This window comes from Phyllobates terribilis, unplaced genomic scaffold (assembly GCF_046119375.1).
Source record: "Phyllobates terribilis strain yellow unplaced genomic scaffold, ASM4611937v1 Scaffold_5__5_contigs__length_657084704, whole genome shotgun sequence".
NCBI classification, from domain to species: Eukaryota; Metazoa; Chordata; class Amphibia; order Anura; family Dendrobatidae; genus Phyllobates; species Phyllobates terribilis.
In genome coordinates, this window is record NW_027362765.1 from 22,162,189 (window position 1) to 22,188,626 (window position 26,438).

At 44.1% G+C, this 26,438-nt stretch overlaps 3 protein-coding genes across 5 annotated transcripts in view; all 3 read left to right on the forward strand.

Moving 5' to 3' along the window:
- Positions 1 to 18,195, forward strand: part of LOC141270568 (gastrula zinc finger protein XlCGF66.1-like) — a 30,529-nt gene extending 12,334 nt beyond the window's left edge. The window contains exons 2-7 of the mRNA XM_073680641.1: positions 10,887 to 11,057; positions 12,515 to 12,694; positions 12,779 to 12,902; positions 12,981 to 13,084; positions 13,268 to 13,358; positions 15,985 to 18,195. Of these exons, the coding sequence (XP_073536742.1) occupies positions 10,980 to 11,057; positions 12,515 to 12,694; positions 12,779 to 12,902; positions 12,981 to 13,084; positions 13,268 to 13,358; positions 15,985 to 16,820 (1,413 nt within the window). The 5' untranslated portion in view covers positions 10,887 to 10,979 and the 3' untranslated portion in view covers positions 16,821 to 18,195. The remainder of the gene's footprint in view (positions 1 to 10,886; positions 11,058 to 12,514; positions 12,695 to 12,778; positions 12,903 to 12,980; positions 13,085 to 13,267; positions 13,359 to 15,984) is intronic.
- LOC141270519 (uncharacterized) overlaps positions 1 to 26,438 on the forward strand; it is a 248,884-nt gene that overhangs the window by 115,797 nt on the left and 106,649 nt on the right. The gene's annotated exons all lie outside the window — the stretch shown is intronic.
- The window catches only part of LOC141270535 (uncharacterized), a 176,368-nt gene that overhangs the window by 115,797 nt on the left and 34,133 nt on the right, over positions 1 to 26,438 (forward strand). Inside the window, exon 1 of one of the 3 annotated variants that reach the window (XM_073680581.1) lies at positions 25,018 to 25,103. The exons of 1 other annotated variant lie outside the window; for it this stretch is intronic. The gene's annotated coding sequence lies outside the window, so the exon portion shown is untranslated. Of the gene's footprint in view, positions 1 to 25,017; positions 25,127 to 26,438 lie in introns of those variants that run through there. One more of the 3 variants, XM_073680582.1, reaches the window with a different exon arrangement.

The window sequence follows — 26,438 nt, forward strand, 5'->3', positions numbered from 1 at the left end:
AGGGCGGCAGTGGGATATGGGTGAAGGAGCAGTTTTCTAAGAGGAGGAAACCTATTCCTCCACCGTGCTTGCCGGTGGGGCGGGGGGTATGGGAGAGGTGGAATCCGCCATACGAAAGTGCAGCAGGAGAGGCAGTGTCGGGGGGGGGGGTGAGCCAGGTTTCAGTGATGCCGAGGAAGGAAAGCTTGTTAGTGATGAAGAGATCGTGAATGTAGGAAAGTTTGTTGCAGACGGAGCGAGCGTTCCATAGAGCTCCTATTAGTGAGACTGGGGAAGCGGGGGCTGGGCGGATGGGTATAAGGTTAGAAGGGTTACGAGAGTTTGGGATAGATCGTGGGTAGGAGGTGGAAGTGAGTGTAGGGATGTGGTGAGCAGGGTGTAGCGCCGGCGTCCCTGCCCTCTGCTAGGCAGGGACGCTGTTCCCCTCACCTCGCTGCTCCGTGCCCGGCGTCCTCCTCCCGCTCTGCTGGCAGCGCGCGCTCCTTCCCGTCCACTGTGCTTAGGGCGCGCGCGCGCGCGCTCTCCCTCCCTCTTAAAGGGGCCGCGCGCGCCGTCCTAAGGAGTCCCCGGCCAATGGCCGGAGGACTTCACCATATATAAGGCACCTCCTCCAAAATGGAGGTGCCCGAGCAATGTTGTTGCACTGTTTACTACTCTGCTTCAGCCCTCAGGTCCCGTTGCCAGTTACCTGCCACTTACCTGCCAGTTACCTGCCAGATTCCTGCCTGATTATCTGCTACCTGCCTGCTAGTCTGAGGTCCGACGGTCTGCCTTACTACTCCTGTCAGTCTGTCTAAGGACCAGTCTGCCCGCTCACCTGGGAGCGCACATCAGCCACCTGCCTGCTTGCCCGAGGTCCGACGGTCTGCCTTCCAACTCCTGTCAGTCTGTCTATGGACCAGCTTGCCCGCTCACCTGGGAGCACACACCTGCTACCTGCCTGCTAGTCTACCTGGAGGCTCCGCCGTCACGTGCTGTGACCACCTGCCTGCCCAGTGACTCCTGCTCGCTCACCTGGGAGCGCTCATCTGCTGCCTGTCCGCTAGCCTACCTGGAGGCTCTGCCGTCACATGCTGTGACCACCCGCCTGTCCAGAGTCTTCTGCCCGCTCACCTGGGAGCACTCATCTGCCGCCTGTCTGTTGGTCTTCCTGGAGTCTCCGCCGTCACATGCTGTGACCACCCGTTCTTCCAGAGACTCTCGCCTGCTCACCTGGGAGCTCACGTCTATCATCAGCCGCCACAGGTCGTACCAACCCTTTACCTAGAGACTGCCCCGGTCACTTGCCGTGACCATCTGCCCGTTCATCCAGAGACTGCCCCGGTCACTTGCCGTGACCATCTGCCCGTTCATTCAGAGACTGCCCCGGTCACTTGCCGTGACCTCCAGCCCGTTCACTCAGAGACTGTCCCGGTCACCTGCTGTGACCTCCTGCCCGTCTTCCCTGGTCGCCACCCGCTCCCTTACAAGGACTGCCCCCTTGTATAGTAGCTCAGAGGTTCCGCCTCCCAGACCCGTTACAGTTTGCTCAGGCCATGGAACCCGGTGGCACCAAAGTTCCCTCGCTCTCGGACCTGTGTCATGAACTGTCCCGTCAAAGGTCCCAACAGGAGTCCATCCTGGGTCACCTGCGGAATGTCAATACTCGCCTGGACACTCTGACTGCTCCACCAGCAACCTCCGCCAGTGCCATGTCTCGCAATCCGGCAGCTCCGCTGCCCACTAATACCATGGTATCCTACCCCGGACCCCGGCTTTCTGCACCTCCTCGCTTCGGAGGCGACTCCGCCCAGGCTCGGGGCTTCATAAATCAGTGCACCCTGCACTTTGAACTATTGTCCCACCAGTTTAACTCCGACCGGGCCAAAATTGCATTCATCATGTCCCATCTCACCGGGGAGGCCCTGGCCTGGCTAAATCCTCTATGGGAGAGAGGAGACCCCCTGGTGTCCAACTTGCCTGCTTTTCTCATGGCTTTCCGGAAAGTCTTCGACGAACCCGGACGGAAGACCTCATCCGCATCATCACTGCTACGCCTCCGTCAGGGAAGTCTCACCGTGGGCCAATATGCCATACGGTTCCGAACCCTTGCCTCGGAGCTGGCCTGGGATAACGACGCTCTGGTATCCGTCTTCTGGGAGGGTCTGTCCGGCCGTATTAAAGATGAACTTGCCGGTCGGGACATTCCTACCACTCTCGATGACCTAATAACTCTTGCCACCCGGATTGACCTACGGTTCCAGGAGCGTGCCAAAGAGGTCACCCGTGAGAGGAGGTTACCATGTCTAGCTCCTACTTTTCAGAAACCCGTCACTCCCTCCGTCTCTACCCAGGTACACTCTCCTGAGTCTATGCAGGTTGACCAGACCAAGATGGTCAAAACCCGTCAGGACTTACGCCGTGCCGAAGGGAGCTGCTTCTACTGTGGCAGTAAGGAGCACCGGATCCGTCCTGCCCGGAGAGGTCGGGAAACGCCTGTGTCTAGGTTCGCTCAGAGAGGTCAACCTAGACAAGAATAAATCCTCTCCATCTCTGCTGCTGTCAGTCTCAATCGTCTGCGGGGAGAACCGTTATTTCGAACTAGCCCAACTTGACTCTGGAGCAGCCGGGAATCTTATTTCACAGTCCCTGGTAGAGAATTACCGCATCCCCACCAAACCTCTGGCTGTACCCTTGTCTGTTGCTGCCGTGGATGGGGGCCTCTTACCACGCCCCATCCAACTCATCACCGAATCCATTACTCTGCAGGTGGGAATGCTGCATTCTGAGAGTATCTCCTTTCATGTTCTGCCTGGACTCTCTCACGCCCTCTTGCTAGGCCTACCTTGGCTCCAGAGACATGCACCCGTGCTTGACTGGCAGACCGGAGAAGTCCTTCGCTGGGGACAGGACTGCCATAAGACCTGTCTGGTTCCCGTCCATCCCGTCCGTCCTTCTCCTACCCCAGCTAATCTACCTGGACTTCCGATTCCTTATTGGTCTTATGCTGATGTCTTTAATAAAAAGGAAGCAGAGACACTACCTCCTCATAGACCATACGACTGCCCTATCGACCTTTTACCTGGTACTACTCCTCCCCGTGGGCGTATTTATCCTTTATCCGCTGCTGAGACCTAGTCGATGTCCGAATATATTGAGGAGAATCTGGCCAGGGGATTCATCCGGAAATCTACCTCCCCGGCGGGAGCAGGCTTCTTTTTCGTCAAAAAGAAGGACGGCTCTCTCCGTCCCTGTATAGACTATAAAGGCCTTAACCAGATCACGGTGAAGAATAAGTACCCCCTTCCGCTCATTCCGGAGTTATTTGATCGTCTGAGGGGGGCTAGAATCTTCACCAAACTGGACCTCCGTGGGGCGTACAACCTGGTTCGTATCCGTCAGGGGGATGAATGGAAGACGGCATTCAACACCCGGGACGGCCACTATGAATATCTGGTAATGCCCTTTGGTCTCAATAACGCTCCTGCCGTCTTTCAAGAGTTGGTCAATGACATCTTCCGGGACCTTCTCTACTCCTGCGTAGTGGTGTACCTGGACGACATCTTGGTCTTCTCTCCGGATCTCCAGACTCACCGGAGGGACGTTCATCAGGTCCTGCTCAGGCTCAGGCAGAATCACCTCTTCGCCAAATACGAGAAGTGCCTCTTTGAGCAGACCTCGCTTCCGTTTTTGGGCTACATTATTTCTCAGACCGGCCTACGAATGGATCCAGAGAAACTGTCTGCCATCGAGAAATGGCCTCGACCGGAGGGGTTGAAGGCCATTCAGCGATTCCTGGGCTTCGCCAACTACTACCGCCTCTTCATACCACACTTCTCTTCCCGGACTGCCCCAATTTCCGCGCTCACCCGTAAGGGTACTAATCCCAAAGAGTGGCCGCCCGAAGCAGAGGAGGCCTTTCTTTCCCTAAAACAGGCCTTCTCTTCCGCCCCGGTGCTGCATCGCCCGGACGGCAACAAGCAGTTCTTCCTGGAAGTTGACGCCTCCTCCTCTGGAGCCGGAGCGGTACTTACTCAAAAATCATCTTCCGGGAGAATGGTAACTTGTGGCTTCTTCTCCAAACTCTTCTCCTCTTCTGAGCGCAACTATTCCATAGGAGACCGAGAGTTATTGGCCATCAAACTGGCATTGGAGGAGTGGCGTTACCTACTCGAGGGGGCTCTTCACCCGGTAATAATTTACACTGACCACAAGAACTTGGCTTACCTCCAGCATGCCCAGAGACTTAACCCGCGCCAAGCCCGGTGGTCCTTGTTTTTTGCTCACTTTGATTTTGTTCTTCATTTTCGCCCGGCTGACAAAAACGTCAAAGCAGATGCCTTGTCCCGATCCTTTCTGGTGTCCGATCTCGAGGAAGAACCTAAACATATCATCGATCCCGCCAGAGTAATGCAGGTGGCTCCCGTGAGCCTAAATCGTCTCCCTCCCGGTAAGACGTTCGTATCAGTACCTGATCGGGAGAAGATCCTACACTGGGGTCACTCGTCTAAACTAGCTGGCCACGCCGGTCAGAAAAAGACCCTCCAGCTTATTGCCCAGCACTACTGGTGGCCTACCCTGCACAAGGACGTAATAGACTTTGTTTCTGCCTGTGTGTCCTGCGCCCGCAACAAAGTTCCGAGACACCTGCCAGCCGGTCGCCTTCTTCCGCTTCCTGTGCCTGCTGCCCCCTGGCAGCATATTGCTATGGACTTCATAACTGATCTCCCCGTCTCTGCCGGTTGTACGGTCATTTGGGTGGTCGCTGACCGCTTTTCCAAGATGGCTCACTTTATTCCCCTGCCTGGTCTCCCGTCTGCACCCGAGCTGGCTAAAGACTTTATCCGCCACATCTTCCGTCTTCATGGCCTGCCCCTCCACAACGTGTCGGATCGTGGGGTACAGTTCACCTCACGTTTCTGGAGAGCCACTTGTAAACTGCTAGACGTCACCCTGGACTTCTCTTCCGCTTACCACCCACAGTCTAATGGTCAAGTGGAGCGGATCAATCAGAACCTGACAAGTTACCTCCGGCACTTCGTTAATGCCCATCATTCTGACTGGGTGGATCTCCTACCATGGGCCGAGTTCTCCTATAACAATCACGAGAGCGAATCCTCCTCCAAATCCCCGTTTTTTGTAGTCTTCGGTCAGCATCCTCGGATTCCTTTTCCTGTCTCCACCTCTGTGGACAACCCGGCTGCGGAATCTCTCGTTAGCAAATTTTCCTCCATTTGGGAGAGTACCCGATCCGCACTCCTCCAGTCGTCCGAACGGATGAAAAGACACGCTGACAAAAAACGCCTGGATCCTCCACAATTTCGTCCTGGAGATAAAGTCTGGCTCTCGTCTAAATATGTCCGACTCAAGATACCTTCTTACAAGTTAGGGCCTCGGTTCATCGGTCCTCTGGAGGTCATCAGTCAGATCAACCCGGTGGCCTATAAATTAAAACTCCCGGCCAACTTACGGATCCCTAACTCCTTCCATGTATCTCTCCTCAAACCTGTGGTACTTAACTCTTTTTCCAAGTCTACAGGTACGCCTCCTGCTCCGGTTTCTGCTGAGGAAGAGTTTGAGGTAGAGAACATTCTTGCCACCAAAAGGGTAAGAGGAAAGACCTTTTTTCTAGTAGATTGGAGGGGGTTTGGTCCTGAGGAGAGAACGTGGGAGCCCCGGGAGAACATCCATGCCCCTCTTATCCTAGCTAAATTTCTGTCTGGCCTAAAAAAGGGGGGGCCTAAAGGGGGGGGTACTGTAGCGCCGGCGTCCCTGCCCTCTGCTAGGCAGGGACGCTGTTCCCCTCACCTCCCTGCCCCGCGCCCGGCGTCCTCCTCCCGCTCTGCTGGCAGCGCGCGCTCCTTCCCGTCCACTGTGCTTAGGGCGCGCGCGCGCGCTCTCCCTCCCTCTTAAAGGGGCCGCGCGCGCCGTCCTAAGGAGTCCCCGGCCAATGGCCGGAGGACTTCACCATATATAAGGCACCTCCTCCAAAATGGAGGTGCCCGAACAATGTTGTTGCACTGTTTACTACTCTGCTTCAGCCCTCAGGTCCCGTTGCCAGTTACCTGCCAGTTACCTGCCAGATTCCTGCCTGATTATCTGCTACCTGCCTGCTAGTCTGAGGTCCGACGGTCTGCCTTACTACTCCTGTCAGTCTGTCTAAGGACCAGCTTGCCCGCTCACCTGGGAGCGCACATCAGCCACCTGCCTGCTTGCCCGAGGTCCGACGGTCTGCCTTCCAACTCCTGTCAGTCTGTCTATGGACCAGCTTGCCCGCTCACCTGGGAGCACACACCTGCTACCTGCCTGCTAGTCTACCTGGAGGCTCCGCCGTCACGTGCTGTGACCACCTGCCTGCCCAGTGATTCCTGCTCGCTCACCTGGGAGCGCTCATCTGCTGCCTGTCCGCTAGCCTACCTGGAGGCTCTGCCGTCACATGCTGTGACCACCCGCCTGTCCAGAGTCTTCTGCCCGCTCACCTGGGAGCGCTCATCTGCCGCCTGTCTGTTGGTCTTCCTGGAGGCTCCGCCGTCACATGCTGTGACCACCCGTTCTTCCAGAGACTCTCGCCTGCTCACCTGGGAGCTCACGTCTATCATCAGCCGCCACAGGTCGTACCAACCCTTTACCTAGAGACTGCCCCGGTCACTTGCCGTCACCATCTGCCCGTTCATCCAGAGACTGCCCCGGTCACTTGCCGTGACCATCTGCCCGTTCATCCAGAGACTGCCCCGGTCACTTGCCGTGACCATCTGCCCGTTCATTCAGAGACTGCCCCGGTCACTTGCCGTGACCTCCAGCCCGTTCACTCAGAGACTGTCCCGGTCACCTGCTGTGACCTCCTGCCCGTCTTCCCTGGTCGCCACCCGCTCCCTTACAAGGACTGCCCCCTTGTATAGTAGCTCAGAGGTTCCGCCTCCCAGACCCGTTACAGAGGGCCAGGATTTGGAGAGATGTCGCCGGCAGTGAGGAGGAGCAGAGAAAGCGTTAGTAGGTGGGAGCAGGAGAGGGTATGGAGGTGGCTGTCTGTGTTTGGAGGCAAAGGATTGTATGTTGAGGAATAGCTCTGAGGAGGAGGTGAGATGGGTGGGGAGAATGGAGGGAGAGATGAAGAGTTCCTTACTAGGTGTAGGGATTAGGGATGGTTGTAAGAAGTGAAGGATTAAGGGGGTGAGAGTGAAAACAAACACAAACATTGCTTACTGTGACTTAGTATCCAGTTACCTTCAGTTACCTTCAGGTTCAATTCAGGATTAATTCAAATTTCAGACACTTCAGCTAATGGACACTTAAGGTGATAGACACAGACTAAAGTCTAACAGACTCCTGGCCCACAATATATTTGTAACAGAATGCATTCAGCTGTGAACCAGAGGGGAGTGGTCTGTGCTCATCTTGATCAGCTGATTAGATTGAACCAGATGCTGGATACTCAAAGACTGAGTAAACAAGGTCATAAATGAAAGTGGGGGGTAGCTGGTGTAGCTTGGGTGACGTACCATTAGAAAGTAGGAACAGAACGGTATAGAGAAGACGGCATGGAAGTCAGCATGGGAAAGTTGGGTGACGTACCATTAGAAAGTAGGAACAGAATGGTATAGAGAAGACGCCATGGAAGTCAGCATGGGAAAGTTGGGTGACGTACCATTAGAAAGTAGGAACAGAACGGTATAGAGAAGACTGCATGGAAGTCAGCATGGGAAAGTTGGGTGACGTACCTGTAAGAGGAATGGATAAACAGATGCTGATTAGAGTGCGGTGATGGCAGGTAAGGTACAGTCTGCATGCATCATATTATTCAGGATTAATTTAAATTTCAGACACTTCAGCTAATGGACACTTAAGGTGATGGACACAGACTAAAGTCTAACAGACTCCTGGCCCACAATATATTTGTAACAGAATGTATGTGGAACAACGGTCCGCAACAAAGCAAAATAATGCATAAACAGCCCCATAGAATATAATTTCTCTCCTTGGGGAACACAGACATCACCTGGATGTAAAACACTGATATATGTATAAAGTCTTCCTGTGGAACAGTTATCAGTAAAGGGAATGTATCACCAGAAAAAGACATATCCCTGCCTAATATGTCCGTACATAAACGTCACATGTCGTGCGCATGTGTATGGAGAGGACTGAATACAAGGAAGGGGGCGGCGGTATTATACAGTCTCCACGACCTGCTTCTAACAGCAGCAACCAGAGCAGCTGATACAGTAGGTGTGTCAGTATTGGTGCACATTGCTCCCATTACGACAAGATTGTGGGCTCCCATCGGTTGCCACAGCAGTAGTGGCCAACCAAAGACCTTTATCATCAATGTTTTTTCCCATTTTTTCCCACAGAATACTTTTCCCATTTTTAAATTAAAAAAATGTAAATACTAAAAGAAAAAGCATATTTGGTATCACCTGCATCTGTAAAATTCCAATCTATGACATTATAAAATTAATTAACTCATGCGGTAAACGGCATATTGTAGAAACAAATCTAAATGACCAGAATTGGCATTTTTCAGTTACAACACCTCTCAAAACATTGTTTGTACCCCAATATGGTATCATTAAAAGATGACCGCTCACTACACAAAAAAACTATGGAAAAACAGAAAAGACAGGGCTCGGAATATCGAAGCACAAAACAATATATATATTTTTTAATTCTGAATTTTTATTAACCGCAAACATATAAAAATGACTACAGCAGTCACATCTGAGCCATAGAAAAATATAGAAAACTAAAAGTGCAAACATCCAACAGTCTTCACGCAGTCATCTAAGGTGTTATGGTTAATAATTAGGGTTGAGCGAGTATGTTCTGTCCGAGTATGCTCGGGCCCGAGCTCCGAGTATTTATAGCTGCTCGGTGATAAGGTTAAATCGCTCCTGTGTGCATGATTTGCGACTGTTTGACAGCTTTATTACGTGTGAGGAATGTGTAAGAAATAGACATTCCTCACATGTAATAAAACTGTCAAACAGTCGCAAATCATGCACACAGGAGCGATTTAACCTCATCACCGAGCAGCTGTAAATACTCGGAGCTCGGCCCGAGCATACACGGCGAAAGGGTTAATAGAACATACTCGCTCAACACTATTAATAATATACCTGCTGTGCCCAAAAGTTTACATACCCCGGCAGAATTTTTCCTTTCTTGGCCTTGTTTCAGAGAATATTAATGATAAGAAAAAGAACTTTTTCTCCACTCATGGTTATTGGTTGGGTGAAGCCATTTATTGTCAAACTACTGTGCTTTCTCTTTTTAAAGCTTAATGACAACCAAAAACATCCAAATGACCCTGATCAAAAGTTCACATACCCTGGTGATTTTGGCCTGATAACATGCACAGAATTTGACACAAATGGGTTTGAATGGCTACTAAAGATAACATCCTCACCTGTGACCTGTTTGCTTGTAATCAGTGTGTGTGCATAAAAGTTGAGTGAGTTTCTGGGATCCAGACAGACTCTTGCATCTTGCAGATGCTGTAGTTTGCTTTCTGTGATGCCACACTACCTACATTACAGGGGCTAATATAAATAATATGGAGATTGTTTTTTGACTATTTTTTTGTCCCTCTGAAAACATCTTTGGGGACTGAATCAATCATTTTTCACTATTACATGCTATATTTTTATATATACTGTATATTCTGAACATACCCAGGATTGTGCATTTGATATTACCTGTGCTGCACTTTATGTTAGGGGTGTATTAGGGTTCCAAGGAATAGCCGCCGAGCAGCGGGGTGGCCAAATTCTGTAATTTAGGGTGTCAACCTCCGCTGTAAGGCAGAGAATTTTTTAGGGAATTCATATTGCACGACTCGTTAAAGGGTTGATTGTGACTTGTAGGATTGCTGCTTCCAATAGGCGACGTTATCGAGTTCAAGTCCTCTTTTTCTCTGAAGAGGCAATTTGCATATTAAATTTCCCAGAGGAGCATTGCACGGCGAATAAGCCTGCTTACCTTGGCATGCCAGAGCCGGTGTGTCACTCTCCACAAGGAGAAACGTTACCCTTTAGACCTCAGTCCAGGGCCTCTCACCTAGCAAAATCAGTTCTCATACTTTTCACTGATGAAGGCCAACAGCCTGAAACACCATGTCTGTAGATTGAGATTCTGATTTGGCTATTATCCTAAGTCATATTGCACGACTCGTTAAAGGGTTGATTGTGACTTGAAGGATTTCTGCTTCCAGTAGGTGGCGCTATAGAGTTTAAGTCCTCTTTTTCTCTGAAGAGGCAATTTGCATATTAGGGAATTCTAGGGTTATATAGTCCCTACATATATTATACAGCAATTAGCTTGCTCCCTTTGAAGTCCTTTTTGTAAAATAATTTTCTTTGTAATATTTTTCAAATTTTTGTGTATTATTTGGGTATTCACTCACTAATATGGGTTTGCGAGTTTGTTACTTTTAACTGTTATAATAAAAGTTATGTTTTAGGGGTCCATTCTTCTTACGTTTTTTGTGGAATCCACATTCTAAGAACTGAGGCAAGTTTGACCTGATTGTTGCACCCATAACTTACAGAAACGGAGAGAAAATGTGTATTTTTTGAAAATGTCGAACCGTATAGTAGAAGCTGGAGTTATAAGACCTCATCATTCTGGGAACTCATCACGGATTGATAAGATATAAACGAATGAATCATTACCATATTATATAGGCTGTATATAGACTGTTGTGCTGTCCATTTATTTCTTAATTTTTGAGCTGTTTAACAATGTAATCTGTATTTATTTATAACTCTTTTGACCCCAACTGACAGGACATATCAATTCTTTATTTGACCTTCTAGACATATGAGGTCCGCTTCCACTTTTGTATTTTATACTGGCATCACAACTCTAATAATTGTATTTTATATGGTATTTTTTATGATTTTACATAGGCTCATCTTCATCCTGTTGAGGTTCTTACAACATTGGTTCCTGTCTGTGGAGATCTTCTATATAGGAGAATTTTCCTAATTAACACGTCAAGGATGGAGAAGGACAGGGACAAGATGGTGGAGAGGATATTACACCTCACTCTTGAGATCCTCTTCCGGCTTACTGGAGAGGTGAGAGATTCTGATGACGTCACATTACATCATTCTTATCTATTGAAATAACATATGGACAGAACTGGAGAGTTAAGGAGTCTGGAAATGTCTGTAGTCATGCTGATCCCCCCCCGCTGCCATCGATTTGTCAAGGGAAACAGCAGGGAGATCACACAGATGCCACGTTTTCAAGATATCATTAAGAAGATCACGCAGATCCCAGCGCTGCCACCAATTTGTCAAGGAAGCAACAGGGGAATCATACAGATCTTCCGGCTAGTACCAATAGTACCAGTTTGTCAACGAAACACAGCCGCCTCCAATCGTCAGGGCAATTACACAATTGACTGACGAATAATAGACGAAGCCACGGCTGTTTTCACTAATAGACCACTACTGTGGCCACGGCTGTTTTCACTTCTAGACCAGTTATTGGGTACTCACAGTGAGTGTATAGTATATACATGTCCGATTCCAACTCCTAGAATATATATATACCAGTACGGTCACTGCCAAACTCCACAATAACCAAAGGAAGTAGCTGCCACCATCAATTGTTTATTCAGGCCTATAGGATATCTGTTACCGATAGCGTATTGCTTCAGGGGTGCGGTTTATAGAGCAAGAGGAACAAAGCTATTACATTTTTATATATTTAATCCAAAAAGTAGGATAATATACAAAGATGTTACAAAATGGACAAAACAATACAGTATAAACAATTACATTAAATAACAAGGATAAACAGAAGAAATGTACTAAACCTGATGTTGCAGGATTGGATCTGTCTCTTATAAAGGGGAGTTCTTCGTTTTTTGGGGCGTAACCGTACCGCACCATAGCGCTCTGTGCCGTACAAAACTAACAATGATCATAATTTAGCATTTGCTTTTATTAACACAAGTCACGCCCACATACCTCCCCTCCGGTGATACAGGGCTGGTCAGTGATGTAGCTAGCTTCTTTTTAGAAAATTATGAAATCCCCAACTTCCATGATATCTTCTCCCCTGTTGTTTCCAGGCGGGAGATATTAGTGTCATGTTTCCTATCCTGATTTTACCTTTCTAATAACAGGAGGCATGGCATGGATGGTTCTTCCATCTGACCGATATTAATTTCTTTGTCTGTGTCTTGTCATGACAGATATGTCTTTCATATCTATTATGTCTATGTTGTTCATAAACACTTCAATATTCATAACTTGCAAAGCCGGACAAAGCAGTTTAAATTAGTTGGTCTGCTAGTCACTTCCCCATTATTCCGAAAGTTGAGAAATAGGATGGTGTCTGTGATCTATAAGATGACCAACTTTAATTACCTGTTTGCAGAGGGGGAGTTAGCGGGTCTCAGAAGCAGTTAAAGGTTATCTGATGGTCATGGAGCTAAATTTTGTTCCATATAATCCATGATTCAATGTTAATATGAAAACTTTATAGATTTTATAATTATATCTATAACACTGTCTATAACCAGGATTACACAATAGTGAAGAAGACCTCTAGTGAGCACTGTCAGGCCTCTGTGTCTGAGGGATGGGGAAGACCCCTGAGCCCAATAACGGAGACTCCACCTCACCCCCTGATACATGAGGACATCCATGACCAGAAGATCCTAGAACTCACCTACAAGATGATTGAGCTGCTGACTGGAGAGGTGACACTGCTGGGAATGCTGGGACATTATACAGTAATGCTATGAAGGGAATGGGGGGGATGATTGTATCAATGTATGTGTCAGGTTCCTATAAGGTGTCAGGATGTTGCCATCTATTTCTCCATGGAGGAGTGTGAGTATTTAGAAGGACACAAGGATCTGTACAAGGACATCATGATGGAGGTTCCCCAGCCCATCACATCACCAGGTAATAGACTGGACCAAATACACACCAAATTATCTGTATGTAAAGAATGAATTCAGTCCCTGTATGTGTTTCCTCCAGATCAATCCAGTAAGAGGACAACACCAGAGAGATGTCCACGTCCTCTTCTTCCACAGGACTGTAAACAAGAAGATCCCAATGTTCCTCAAGATTATGGAGAGAAGGTGTCATATGATCTCCCCTGTGATGTGTAGATGGCTGTGAAGGTCTTGTGTTTGGTCTTGTTTTATCCACCAATATTATATGTTTTATACTTGTGTAATGAGAACGGTGGAGATGGCAGAATTAGACCTGATCATAGATGTGACTTCTCCATCTGTCTGTGACTTTTACAATATTTGTTTCAGGGTAAAGATCTGACCCATATTAATACTACAGAGACATATGTGAGGGATGATGAGCGGTGTAAAGAGGAGATTCCAACAGATAATTGCACAGGTGAGTAGTAACCACAAAAGGCAGAGAAGCCACAGATTCTTCTCCCATATATACTGTATAGAAATGTTGGTTCACTATACTTACCTTAGGGTCTTTAGCACAGTGAGTCGAACAATGTGTCATATGAGTCTTCATATGGAAGAGTGATATGGGAAGGAAACGCTTTTCACCAAGTCTCTACATATCACCCACTCTTGGTACTCTATTACTCTTCCATTCTTTTTCTTTGAGGGCTGCTGCTGTAGTTTACCTTATAGCTCTAAGAACATGGGTACAGTTGTGCTCAAAAGTTTAGATACCCCAGCAGAATTTTTCCTTTCTTGGCATTGTTTCAGAGAATATGAATGATAACAAAAAAACTTTTTCTCCACTCATGGTTATTGGTTGGGTGAAGCCATTTATTGTCAAACTACTGTGTTTTCTCTTTTTAAATCTTAATGACAACCAAAAACATCCAAATGACCCTGATAAAAATTTCACATACCCCAGTTCTTAATACCGTGTATTGCCCCCTCTAGCATCAATGACAGCTTGAAGTCTTTTGTGGTGGTTGTGGATGAGGTTCTTTATTTTCTCAGATGGTAAAGCTGCCCATTCTTCTTGGCAAAAAGCTTCCAGTTGCTGTAAATTCCTGGGCTGTCTAGCATGAACGGCGCGCTTGAGATCTCCCCAGAGTGGCTCAATGATATTGAGGTCAGGAGACTGAGATAGCCACTCCAAAACCTTCACTTTGCTCTGACAGGTCGACTTGTCCTTGTGTTTTGGATCGTTGTCATGTTGGAACGTTCAAGTACGTCCCATGCGCAGCTTCCGGGCTGATGAGTGCAAATTTGCCTCCAGTATTTGCTGATAACGTGCTGCATTCATCTTTCCTTCAGCTTTTACCAAGTTTCCTGTGCCTTTGTGGCTCACACATCCCCAAAACATCAGCAATCCACCTCCGTGCTTTACAGTAGGAATAGTGTTTCTTTCATCATAGGTCTTATTGACCTCTCTCCAAATGTAATGTTTATGGTTGTGGCCAAAAAGTAAAATTTTGGTCTCATCACTCCAAATTACCTTGTTCCACAAGTTTTGAGGCTTGTCTCTGTGCTGTTTGGCGTATTGTAGGCGAGATACTTTGTGGCATTTGTGCAGTAATGGCTTTCTTCTGGCGACTTGACCATGCAGCCCATTTTTCTTCAAGTGACTCCTTATTGTGCATCTTGAAACAGCCACACCGCTAGTTTTCAGAGAGTCCTGAATTTCAGCTGATGTTATTTGTGGGTTTTTCATTGCATCCCGAACAGTTTTCCTGGCAGTTGTGGCCAAATTTTTTGTTGGTCTACCTGACCGTGGTTTGGTTTTTACAGAGCCCCTGATTTTCCATTTGTTAAACGTAGTTTGAACACTGCTGACTGGCATTATCAATTCCTTGGATATCTTTTTGTATCCCTTTCCTGTGTTATACAGTTCAACTACCTTTTCCCGTAGATCCGTTGACAATTCTTTTGCTTTCCCCATGACTCACAATCCCGAAATATCAGTGGCAGGATGAAAGATGCAAGAGTCTGTCTGGATCCTAGAAACTCACTCAGCTTTTAGGCACACACACTGATTACAAGCAAACAGGTCACAGATGAGGATGTTACCTTTAGTAGCCATTCAAACCCATTTGTGTCAAATTCTGAGCATGTTATCAGGCCAAAATCACCAGGGTATGTGAACTTTTGATCAGGGTCATTTGGATATTTTTGGTTGTCATTAATAGTTAAAAAAGAGAAAACACAGTAGTTTGACAATAAATGGCTTCACCCAACCAATAACCATGAGTGGAGAAAAAGTTTTTTTTGTTATCATTCATAACCTCCGAAACAAGGCCAAGAAAGCAAAAATTCTGCCGGGGCATGTAAACTTTTGAGCACAACTGTATATACTGCTACATACATAATTCTCTGGTAGCTGCATGATGGTAGCTGCTTTAGCAGATGTGTCCACCAGAGCATTGACCAGAGCTTCCCTTGTCTTTTCTTTCATGTGAGCCTGGACTGTTATAATGGCTGCATGTTTAGATAGCTTCAGAGTTCTGAAGAACAGCCTTACACTTTCAGCATTACATACAGGCCTACTTAAGGACCCACCAAAATCACTGCTCCTTGAGATGGGTCCATGGTCATGTACCACTCCAAAAGTGTACCTGTAGATGTTTCCTGTCTGATCTTTTGCCATTGCACACATTACAACGAGTACTGTCAGTTCTGACTCCTGGGAAGAACAGGAGGGCGGGAGTGATTCTTTCTGTATTAATACATCATGCAAGAGGGTCACAGCATATCCCGTGCATGGACTCCCCTCATGATATTAACTGGAGCCATCTACAAAAAGATCAAAATCTGCATTATAAATTGGATTTCAACCACAATCTGAAGTTCTTTCATCTCAGTTTTCATTAATTTCAAACAATTATTATAGTCATCAGGAACAGAAAAAGGTGATCTGCTTTGTATAACTGTCTTAGTTGAAAGGCAAATATTGCTGCATGCCTTGTAATTTGTATGGATATTTTTACATGTTAATGACGTAAAATATTAGTAAATATTTTAGATGATACTGTTTAAAATTAATAAAATTGGCTTTATTTTGGCAGATGACCATTCCAAGAGTTCAGAGCCACATCGGATGTTTTTAGGTTGTAAAGCAGGTGATCGTGATATTGCACAAGGAACAAATGAAGAGCATGCCATAATTTCCAATATAGCCTCTCATAGCAAAGATCTGTCATATGGCCCTTTTAAACAGGTCCTATTTTCTAATTTGTCACATGAAGTTCAGAAAAATAAACATCACAGAAAAGGTGTCATTAATCAAAGAGGTCACACAGGGAAAAATATATTTTCATGTTCAGAATGCGGAAAAAATTTTAATCGGAGGCCAAATCTTATTAAACATATGACAACTCACACAGGGGAAAAGCCATTTTCTTGTGAAGAATGTGGGAAATGTTTTAGTGACAAGTCACATCTTTTTAGACATCAGAAAATTCACACAGGAGAGAAGCCATTTTCATGTTCAGAATGTGGGAAATGTTTTAAAGAGAAATGGGGCCTTGTTACACATCAGAGAATTCACACAGGAGCCAAGCCATTTTCATGTTCAGAGTGTGGTAAATGTTATAATGTTAAATCAAATCTTGTAAGACATCAGTGCGTTCACACAGGGGTGAAGCCATTTTCATGTTCAGAATGTGGGACACTTTTTACTGCTAAATCATCTCTTGTTAAGCATCAAACTATTCACATTGGAGCAAAGATATTGTCATGTTTAGAATGTGGAAAATCTTTTAACCAAAAATCAAACCTTATTAAACATAAGAAAAGTCACACAGGGGAGAAGCCATTTTCATGTTCAGAATGTGGGAAATGTTTTAACCAGAAATCCGGTCTTGACAAACATCGGAGAACTCACACAGGAGCAAAGCCATAATTATGTTCAGCATGTGGGAAACATTTTTATGATAAATCAAATCGTTAGACATGAGAGAATTCGCAAAGCCCTTTTCATGCTCAGAATGTGGGAAATGTTTCAACCAAAAATAGTTTTTTTACATATAAGATAATTCACACAGGAGTGAAGCCATTTGCATGTTAAGAATGTAGGAAATGTTCCAGCCAGAATTCAGATCTTGTTAGACATGAAAGGACTCATGTGCGGTGAATCCATTTTCATGCCAAGAATGACCAGTTCTTAAATACCCAACAAACTTACAAAGCAGAAGCCATTTTCATGAACTAAAGTGTTTTAACCAAAGGCAGCTCTAAATGGCCATCAAAATTGTCAAAAAGGGAAAACATTTTCATATCCATAGTGTTTGAAATGTTTAACGCACAACTCACATCTGCTCAAACATCAAAGGACTTCACATAGGCAGGACGCCTTTTTTACACTTGTTTTACTTTCAAATGACTTGCCTACTTTGGATACATCATACAAAGAGAGCAATCACTGGGGAAGGACAATATGGTGGGAAGAATAGAAGGAACAAAATGAAGAGGAGACCAACAACTTGATGGATTGTTACTATCAAGATAATGGTGCAGAAGATCTATCTTCCTACAGAGTGTTCATCAATCAAGTCACCATGGCTCGAGATCGAGCTGAAGGCCAATAAAAAAATACACGAAACACGTCACCATACTATTACTGATTTATAAAAAGGTATAGAATAATTTAGGTCTTTAGGTCTGTTACAAGGTGGAACATAGTATGATCTAATGACATTATGTATATTGTTCCAGGCTAGAAAGCTTATTGCATCCCACTGGATACAGGCATCCCTCCACAGTTACAGAATTCAGTACAAGGCTCATTAGGATAATTATGTAACAATAAGATATGGAGTTCTTGGCTAAATACTCCTGGTATTCATGAAAGGATGTTTGAGCTGATATGAAACTGTAGTTCCTTTGTCATGAAATATACATTTCTCAACATTAAAATTGTAACATCACGAAGGAAAAGTGGTGGAATTATGTAAATTGGTGAATGGGTAGACATGATAATAATCTGCAAATGATGGAATTTTCAAAATATCTAGATTTATTCAGTATCAAGTATAAGCGCTGTATTCGTGTACACACCTTGACATGCTATCAATGAGGTTATTAATGGCTGTCTGAGGACTGTTCTGACACAGTAAAAGCAAGTAGGCATGCAAATCGTCAAGTTTCCGCTTCTGTCAGCTCCTTTTGCAATTGTCGTCCAATGACGAAATGCTACAGGCCATGGTAGCATGTTTAGTCCACACAGGCTCCTCACAGTAGCATGAGCAACATGTGGCCTGGCATTGCCATGTTGAAAAACGGCTCCTGAGACACTTTGGGGAAATGGACGTACCATTGGTTCCAACATCAATTCAATGCAATACCGAGCTGTTAGTGTACCTAGAATGAAGACTAGAAGAGTCTGGTTACCAAACATTATGCCACCCCATAAAAAAATAAATAGGTCCAGTGTTATGTTCCCTTCTGTTACCACGTGGTCTCCAGACCAATCTTGCGTCCAAGACAAAAACTGGACTTCTCGCTGAATAGGACAGGTCTTCATTTCAGCCTCCATAGCTCTATTACATCTCCATCTGGAGACCACATTAGCAATGCCATGACGGGTCCCTCACATGGGACCTTCACACTGGTCCTACTCCTGGGATTATGGTGTTAGGTGGCAGTAGCTAGACCTCTCTAGTCTTCACTCCAGGTTCACTAACAACTCGACATTGCATTGATTTGGTGATGGAACCATTGGTACTGTCATTTCTTCACAGTGTTCCAGGTTTTGTTTTTCAACATAACAATGCCAGACTTTTCTGCTAATGTGAGCAGCCTACACGGCCTAAACATGCTACTATGGCCTGCGGCATCTTGAGACTCGACTCCCATAGAGAGCATATCTAGGACGTCATTTGTCAGCAAGCCCAAAGTGAACTGTCAGCAGGGGATCTTGATGATTTCTATGCTGAAATGCATTCAGCGTGGTAGAACATTCCTCAGACAACCATTAATAATCTCATTGATAGCATGCAAAAGCATGTGAGTGGGTATATTTCTATGTGGTGCTCATACTTGATACCCAAAAAATCAAGATGTTTTGAAAATTTTTATTTCATTCATCATTTGCATATCATTAATATGTCTATAGATTCCGTGATTTTTATAATTCCATGACTTTTTTCTTGGTGTTGCAATTTCATTGTTGAGGTGTGTAGTTGCCCATGGTCATTCTAATATGTGTCAATATCTGCTCTATCATATGAGTGTTGTTTAATAATCCTCCTATTCTGGATATTATTATGGAGGGGCTCTCAGGAAGAAAATACGGCATTGCTGATACTCAGTGAAGTTGGACTGTACATTTGCGAGAAGAACTTTCAATGGACTCTTTTTCTGAGGGGGTCGAAACTAATGAGAGGCTTGTGGGGTTTTTTGTTTTAATTTTCTGTATGTTTATGAAAATCTGTTCCAAGTGGTTAATAAAAAATATCTAATTTAAACAAAAACAAAGAGTGCAAAAACAATACAACCGTTAGTCACAATATAGTCGCGTAACATTGAAAGTAATTTAGAACAATAAATGTTGGTAAAAAACGTAAACATGTATCGTGCTGTGTAAAAGTATTTACCCTTCACCAGTTTCTTTGGTTTTTACTATTTTGTCACATGTAAATGTTCCAGATCATCCAACTACTTTTACTATATGATAAAGATAATACAGGTAAATACAAAATGCAGTTTTTAATTGATCATTCCATTGATTGAAGATAAAGTTTGTGAAACTTGTGAAAAAAAGTAATTGGTCCCTTAACCCAAATAATTGTTAGTGCCACCCTTAGCAGTTACAACTGCAAATCAAAAATTTGGGATATCATGCTATAAGGTTTTTTTGTATCATTATGGGGGAAATTTTTTTAATTGTTTTTAATTTGGCAACATTAGATTTTTAAGCATTAGCTGCTCGTTGGAATTCTTGCCACAGGATCTCATGAGATTCAAGTTAGGACGTTGCCAACACCTTTAATTTTGTTACATTGGAGCCATTCCTTGGAAGACATGATTGTGTGATTTTCATAGTTCTTTCAATTCCGACAACACGGCCAGATCCTGCAGAAGTTTGTCTGTCTGTTGGTACGATGTTCTTTTGGAGGAATACAGTATTAGCTTTTTGCTAAATCTAATGGGACACGTCTTCAAAAAGTTCCACCTTTAATTAATCATTTCACAGAATATTTCAAAAGTATTTAGTCACTTAGACACTATATCATATTTAGATATTAAGGCAAAAGACCTCAGAACCTACGGAGTTGAGACAGAGCTAAATTTTCTTTATAAATAATAATTTACACTATCAATCCCAGACTTTGACATTTTCTGTTTTTAAAATGATCCTTCCATATGGAACAATTGTATTACATGACTGACTGAGCCAGGCTGGGAAGAGTCCTATCCATCTCTTCACTATAGTTTTACCTTAATGGAAAAGACACATATGTAGTAGTATATGTATGAGGTTTCCACTGCTTCTCATCAAGAAGACCTTGTAGCCATACCCAAAAGTAATGGTTATTGGATATTTAACTACCTCTGAAATAAGGTCTGCTATTTCAGTAACCAGGGGTTGTACAAAACGAAAATTTACTTTCGAGGACATTTTAGGAAGTATGAACCCTCTAAAGTACCAAGAGATGACTGAGGCTCTGCAGCCTAGCACAGGAGGCAAGCTAATTTTTCAGCTCCTCTACGCTGTGGCCACCAAAGCCTACCACATATTGAACTGGATGTTAAAATTGAACTGCCGATATTTAAGGGCCCTACTAGTCAACTTCCTGTGTCTGATGAAGGGCCAACAGAAGAGAAAACTAAATACATTACGCCTCTGCTGCAGTCTAATCCATGGCACAGCTGTGGTCTAATGTTCTAAACCTTCCAAATGATGGCAGTGTGTGGAAAAAATGAGGCAGTAAGTCCGGCCACATCAAGCATTGGAACGGGGAAATGTGATAAATAGTGAACTGCACCATCTGAAGCTACAAATCCAGCTGCAGCCTGAACAACAGCCAAGAGACCTAACAACTTCCGAATACATGCTAAATAGTGATAAGCAAGCGTGCTCGCCACTCAAGTGGCATCGGGGTGCTTGGGTATGTATTGAGTATCGTGGGTGCTCGAGCGCCATGCTCGAGTCCCCACCCCGCATGTTTTGCGGCTGCTAGACAGTCATTAAACATTCACGGAATGCCTGCTCTACACAATAATGCCGTAGTCAGGTTGACTATGACACTACCGTGCATGGTAGGCAGACCACGAGGACTTGAGCATGGAGCTCGAGCACCCCTTAGTCACTCGAGTGCACGCTTTGTCATCACTAATCCTAAACAAAGGAAATCCAGGCTCCTGAGCAATTTAGATAAGATACTTTCTCTGAACAAAAAGCTACAAAGTCTGCTTCAATTTATCACTCACTGGGACATGGGGTACATTTACATTAGGAATGCTCGTTACTTTATAATTGGCTAGTGTATCCAGGCTGTTAATCACCCCAGATATGAGCAAAACAATCGATCATCAGGTAAATTTATTTTTATATGCAAATAACCTCTTAATAGAAGAAGACTTGAACTCTAGTGCCACCTATTAGGTTATCAATCCTAAAAATCAATATCGACCCTTTAACGAGCCTTTCCAGGTGACTAAAGATAAACTAAACCAGATACTCCATTTGCAGACACATTTTGAGGTGTCTACCCCTCATCAGTGCAATTCAGGAGGTCTGATTTGACTAGATGAAAGGCCTCTGACATGGGGTCTCAGAGGGAACTTTTTTCCTAATAGAAAGCGCGATATGCGCGATGTAAGAAGACTTATAGGCATGCAATGCTCCTTTGGGTCAACATTGACTTTTATGATTGCTACCCTCAATAGGTGGCACTGACGTTCAAGTCCTCTTCCTCTCTGAAGGAGGCTATTTGCATATTTAAATTCCCAGAGGAGCATGGCATGGCCTATAAGTCTCCTTATTACATAACAAAAACCTGCTGACAGATTCTCTTTAAGCTATGGGTATAGAAGGCTGTCCATCCATCCACTAATATTTACACTATTAGTTGCATAGGTGGTGGAAATTTCTCTATGCATTTTGGGTAAAGAAAGAAATATTGGGGTAATGGGTGACAAAGGGATCATATAATCAGCTTAATTTTTGGTTAAAATGTCTCTTTCTCTGCCCCTTTCAACCAATGTTCCTAAGACTTTACGAAAATCATGTGCAGGACTTTTTTTTGTAGGGGGCGATAAGTTGTTGTATTGGTTTGATTTCCAGTATTCATTCTTTTCATATAAGTCACTATCTTGACGTTTGTTCAAATTTTTATTGTCATTATGTGGTTTCATTTGCTGATGTAGTTTTATTAGATCCCTTTTTGATAACTCCTAGAAATTATTCAATGCCTCAGGTCTTGCCTGGATGGGGTGGAAATAGAGGGTTTTAATTTTAAAATCCCCCAGAAAATTAATAGTTTCATAATAAAAGCGAGATTAACTTGGGATACAATCATCTTGGAAGAACAAATAAACATAAGTATCCATATTTGTGACATCACCAATGTTACGTACAGTGCCGTCATCATATCCATCAACACAACAAAATGTTTTAGTTTTTTTACGGTTAATGCCCCGACAAATTTATTGATGTCCAAAATAAATAAGTTTAAGTGTTCCGATCGTTTCAGAACAAATGTCCTTTAGACAATACTTGTGTGTGTTCTTCACACAAGATACGTACAGAAAAATTGATTACCTCTAAAGTTCTTGCAATTTTCCGGTGGTGTTTGGCACCCACCCTCCTACCCCATTTTTTTAATCTCCTGGTGATTACATGGACAAGTCACTGACTCCTTCGCTAAATATGTCCGATGTGTTCCTCCTTAGTTTATTTCCGGAGATTATAAGGAATCCAAATTATTGTCTTCTGTTGAAGTGAAATGAATCCTTCTACTTTGTTTCGTGTATCAAATATTATAGTTAAGTATTGATTTTGGCATTGAGGAATAGATAACCCGCCTCAATTGGTATACTCGATCCAATTTCTAATTTCTTTGAAATTTCTTTTTATTGACTTCCATTGTCCATTCCAACTTGGTTATGTTCTACCTGATTCTGGTACCAGGGCTGTGGAGTCGGAGTCGTGGAGTCGGTATAAAATGGACCAACTCCAACTCCTAAAATATATAATAAATTGGGTACAGTAGTTCAATGCAGTTTGTGGGGAATATTTTTTCATAAGAATTTGGGAAAATTATGAAATGTCCTATAAATGTCTGTCCTAATCCTGATCTAAGGGTCTAGACTTTTAGCTGAGAAAAATGTGTCCTAACGTAAATTTATCACTTAAACATGAGCCATGTATGAGGGAGTCGGAGTTGTGGAGTCGGAGTTTGTGTCATGGAAAATGAGGAGTCGCAGTTGGAGGTTTGGCTTACTGACTTCACAGCCCTGTCTGGTACCCATGTTTATAAATTCGGATATGGATACAAAGTCCTTCTTCGATTCTTGTAAGATAGAAATATTTAGCTCATACGCCAGTTAAATGAACCTGTCACGAGGTTTTCCCCATATAAAGTATGGCCAGAACCTATAAGCCCTATGTTATAGTATTCTAGAATGCTGTATGTATGTCCTCAATCCGCTCTGCAAACCACAAAAAATAGCTTTTATTACACTTACAGGTGGCTTGGTTTGGTCCGATGGGCGTTTCTGGCCTTGATCTGGTGACTCCTCTCTTCTTACGATTGCCGTCCTCCTTCCCTGCTTTTTGTGGATGACGCATCCTATATAATCCACGCAGAGTCCCCCATCGTACTCAGTACTTCTCTCTGCCCTGCCAGTACTGTAATGTGCATGAGCAAGGAAAGGCTAAAGAGAGCCGATGACCTGAAGGTAAAGCCTGTGCATGTGCACTACAGTTCAGGTTTCCTCTTCGAGATGCATTTACTTCTCCCTGTGATTCCCAGCTTGAGCTATTTTGCACAGGCGTTCCTGACCATTGTCTCCCAGTTTTTTATTGACACAGCTCGGATTTGAAAGAAGAGGGGTTAATGTATCCATTATAATATTAAAAGTGCTATCCAGGACTTTGGGGGGGTCCTATAGGGATTATTTATTAATGTTTATCTATTGTGTTCACTTATGTTGCGCCATTAATTCCGCAGCGCTTTGCAGACGTTGACCTCATTATCCCCATTGGGGCTCACAATTTACATTCCCTATCAGTATGTATTTGGAGTGTGGGAGGAAACCGGAGGAAACCCACACAAACAAGGGGAGAACATACAAACTCCTTGCAGATGTTATCTTTGGTGGGATTTTTACCCAGGACCCCAGCGCTGCAAGGCAACAGTGCTGCCCATTGTAAAAGGGCGTTCGAAATGTCTCTTACTATTCTGATACTGTATTCTCCCTCTATTTTGGTTCCTGAGGGTTCTCATGTTTCCCTCCTTAATCCTATGTATGAACGTCTACTTTCCCTTCCACTATGTAACGTGTGCGATAATTCACACTTGGTGTAAGGAAGGTAAAGCAAGTTTATTATTACAAAATATAATGGTAGAAAATCATGCGTAATTATAACACATTCACCAATACCATAATAAACACTTTACCTGCCCACATCCCGATACACACATAACACACACACATATAACACGCACACACACATATGACACATAAACACATACATATAACACACACACACGTCACATAACACATACATATAACACACACATGATACAACACACACATATAACACACATCACATATATAACACACATGACACAACACACACATATAACACACATACATCACACATATAACATACACAACACACATATAACACACACATATAACACATACATAACACACACATATAACACATACAACACACACGACACATACATAACACATATGACACACAACACACATATAACACACAACACACACATATAACACATACATATAACACACACATATAACACACACATATAACACACACATTACACATACAGATGTATACAGAACTATGCCTATCTGTGGCTGCAGATAAGAACCTTGAGGATTCCATTGACTCCTCCCCTCCATGTGACTGATCACATGACTGTGACCTCATCACAGGTCCTGCGCGCACAGAACAGCCATATATGTGGTGGCGGCTCTGCAGGTGGAGGTATGTGGAGATTCTCTGTCAGGGTAATTTCTTCCTCTTCCTTCTATATCGCCGCCATATCCCTCAGCGCTGTACACACATTATTATCTCCGTCTCTATTGGGGCTCACGGTCTCATTAGCCTTTATTCACACTGGTGTTTATATTTTGCATCTGCAAAAATAATGCGTTTCTTTGTGATGATGTTTTTGATCCATTTTAACAAATGTTTAACTCTTAATTTTTCTGCTTTCTAGCCATAATATTTTTATTCTCCTGCCCCCTGTCACGATTCCTCCTATCAGTGTGTCTGAGCGCAGTGAATGACAGTTCTGCCGTCCAATCTAGTAATGGGGTGTGCTCAGCTGTCGATATGATGATGAACACCTCAGCCGTCCATTCGGATGCTAGAGTGTGCTGAGCTGTGAGTGTGCTGGTCCTGGAGTGACAGTTTAGCCGTCCAATCAGGACCAGGGTGTGCCGGGGCTTCATCCATCTGTCTCTTGTCCAGAGTAATTACCTGGATATGTAACCAGCTCTCTGCCTTTGATTGCTGCCAATTGTAGCTTTGCTCATGAGGTGTGTGCGTGCTCTGTGCTCCTTGTCTGGTATTCTGATTTTTGCTGCTCAACCTAGGATTTGTCTTGACCATACGTTTGCCTACCTCTTTTGTCGTGAACTTCTACCTTCTTGGAATATTGACCTCGGACTGTTTCCTGACTATGCCTTCATCTCACCCCTCTGTCTATGACGTACTGTCTTGGCTTTTGACCTCGGACCTCTTAACTACCCAGCCTCATGGCTTATCCATGAGTAGTGACTAGCCCCATAGACGTATGACGGAACAAGTTGTAGTTTCTAATGTCTCCATTTGCTTTTCCAAAAGCAGGAAAGAAATTCCAAGCACAGAGAAATGAATGGTTAACCATTCCACATTTCTGCCATAATTTTTGGGTTCCCTTTTTTTTTTTGAGTCCTCAGTGGTTGATACCATCTTTTCAGTTAGCCATTAAAAGGTAACAAGTTGCAAGCTTTCGAGACTACGCAGGTCTCTTCATCAGGCTAGTATAACACAAAATCTGAAGAGTCACATATTTATACACAATAAGACACAGAAATAATGCAATAGATGAGACAGATGACGGAAAGCAGAGTTATTATGGGAGAGATAAACAGTTCTGGCTATAAATATTTTAGCAGTTAATAGATAAGGAGTGTGAAGGTTTTATTGTCCTGTGACTAGTTCCAGTGTTATGATGGCCTTACAAGTCTGATGGGCACATTCCTTAGTTGATGTAGAATGACATAAATCCATGTGACACATTCATTCCTGCTCTGAAAGTGTCAGAAAGAATCA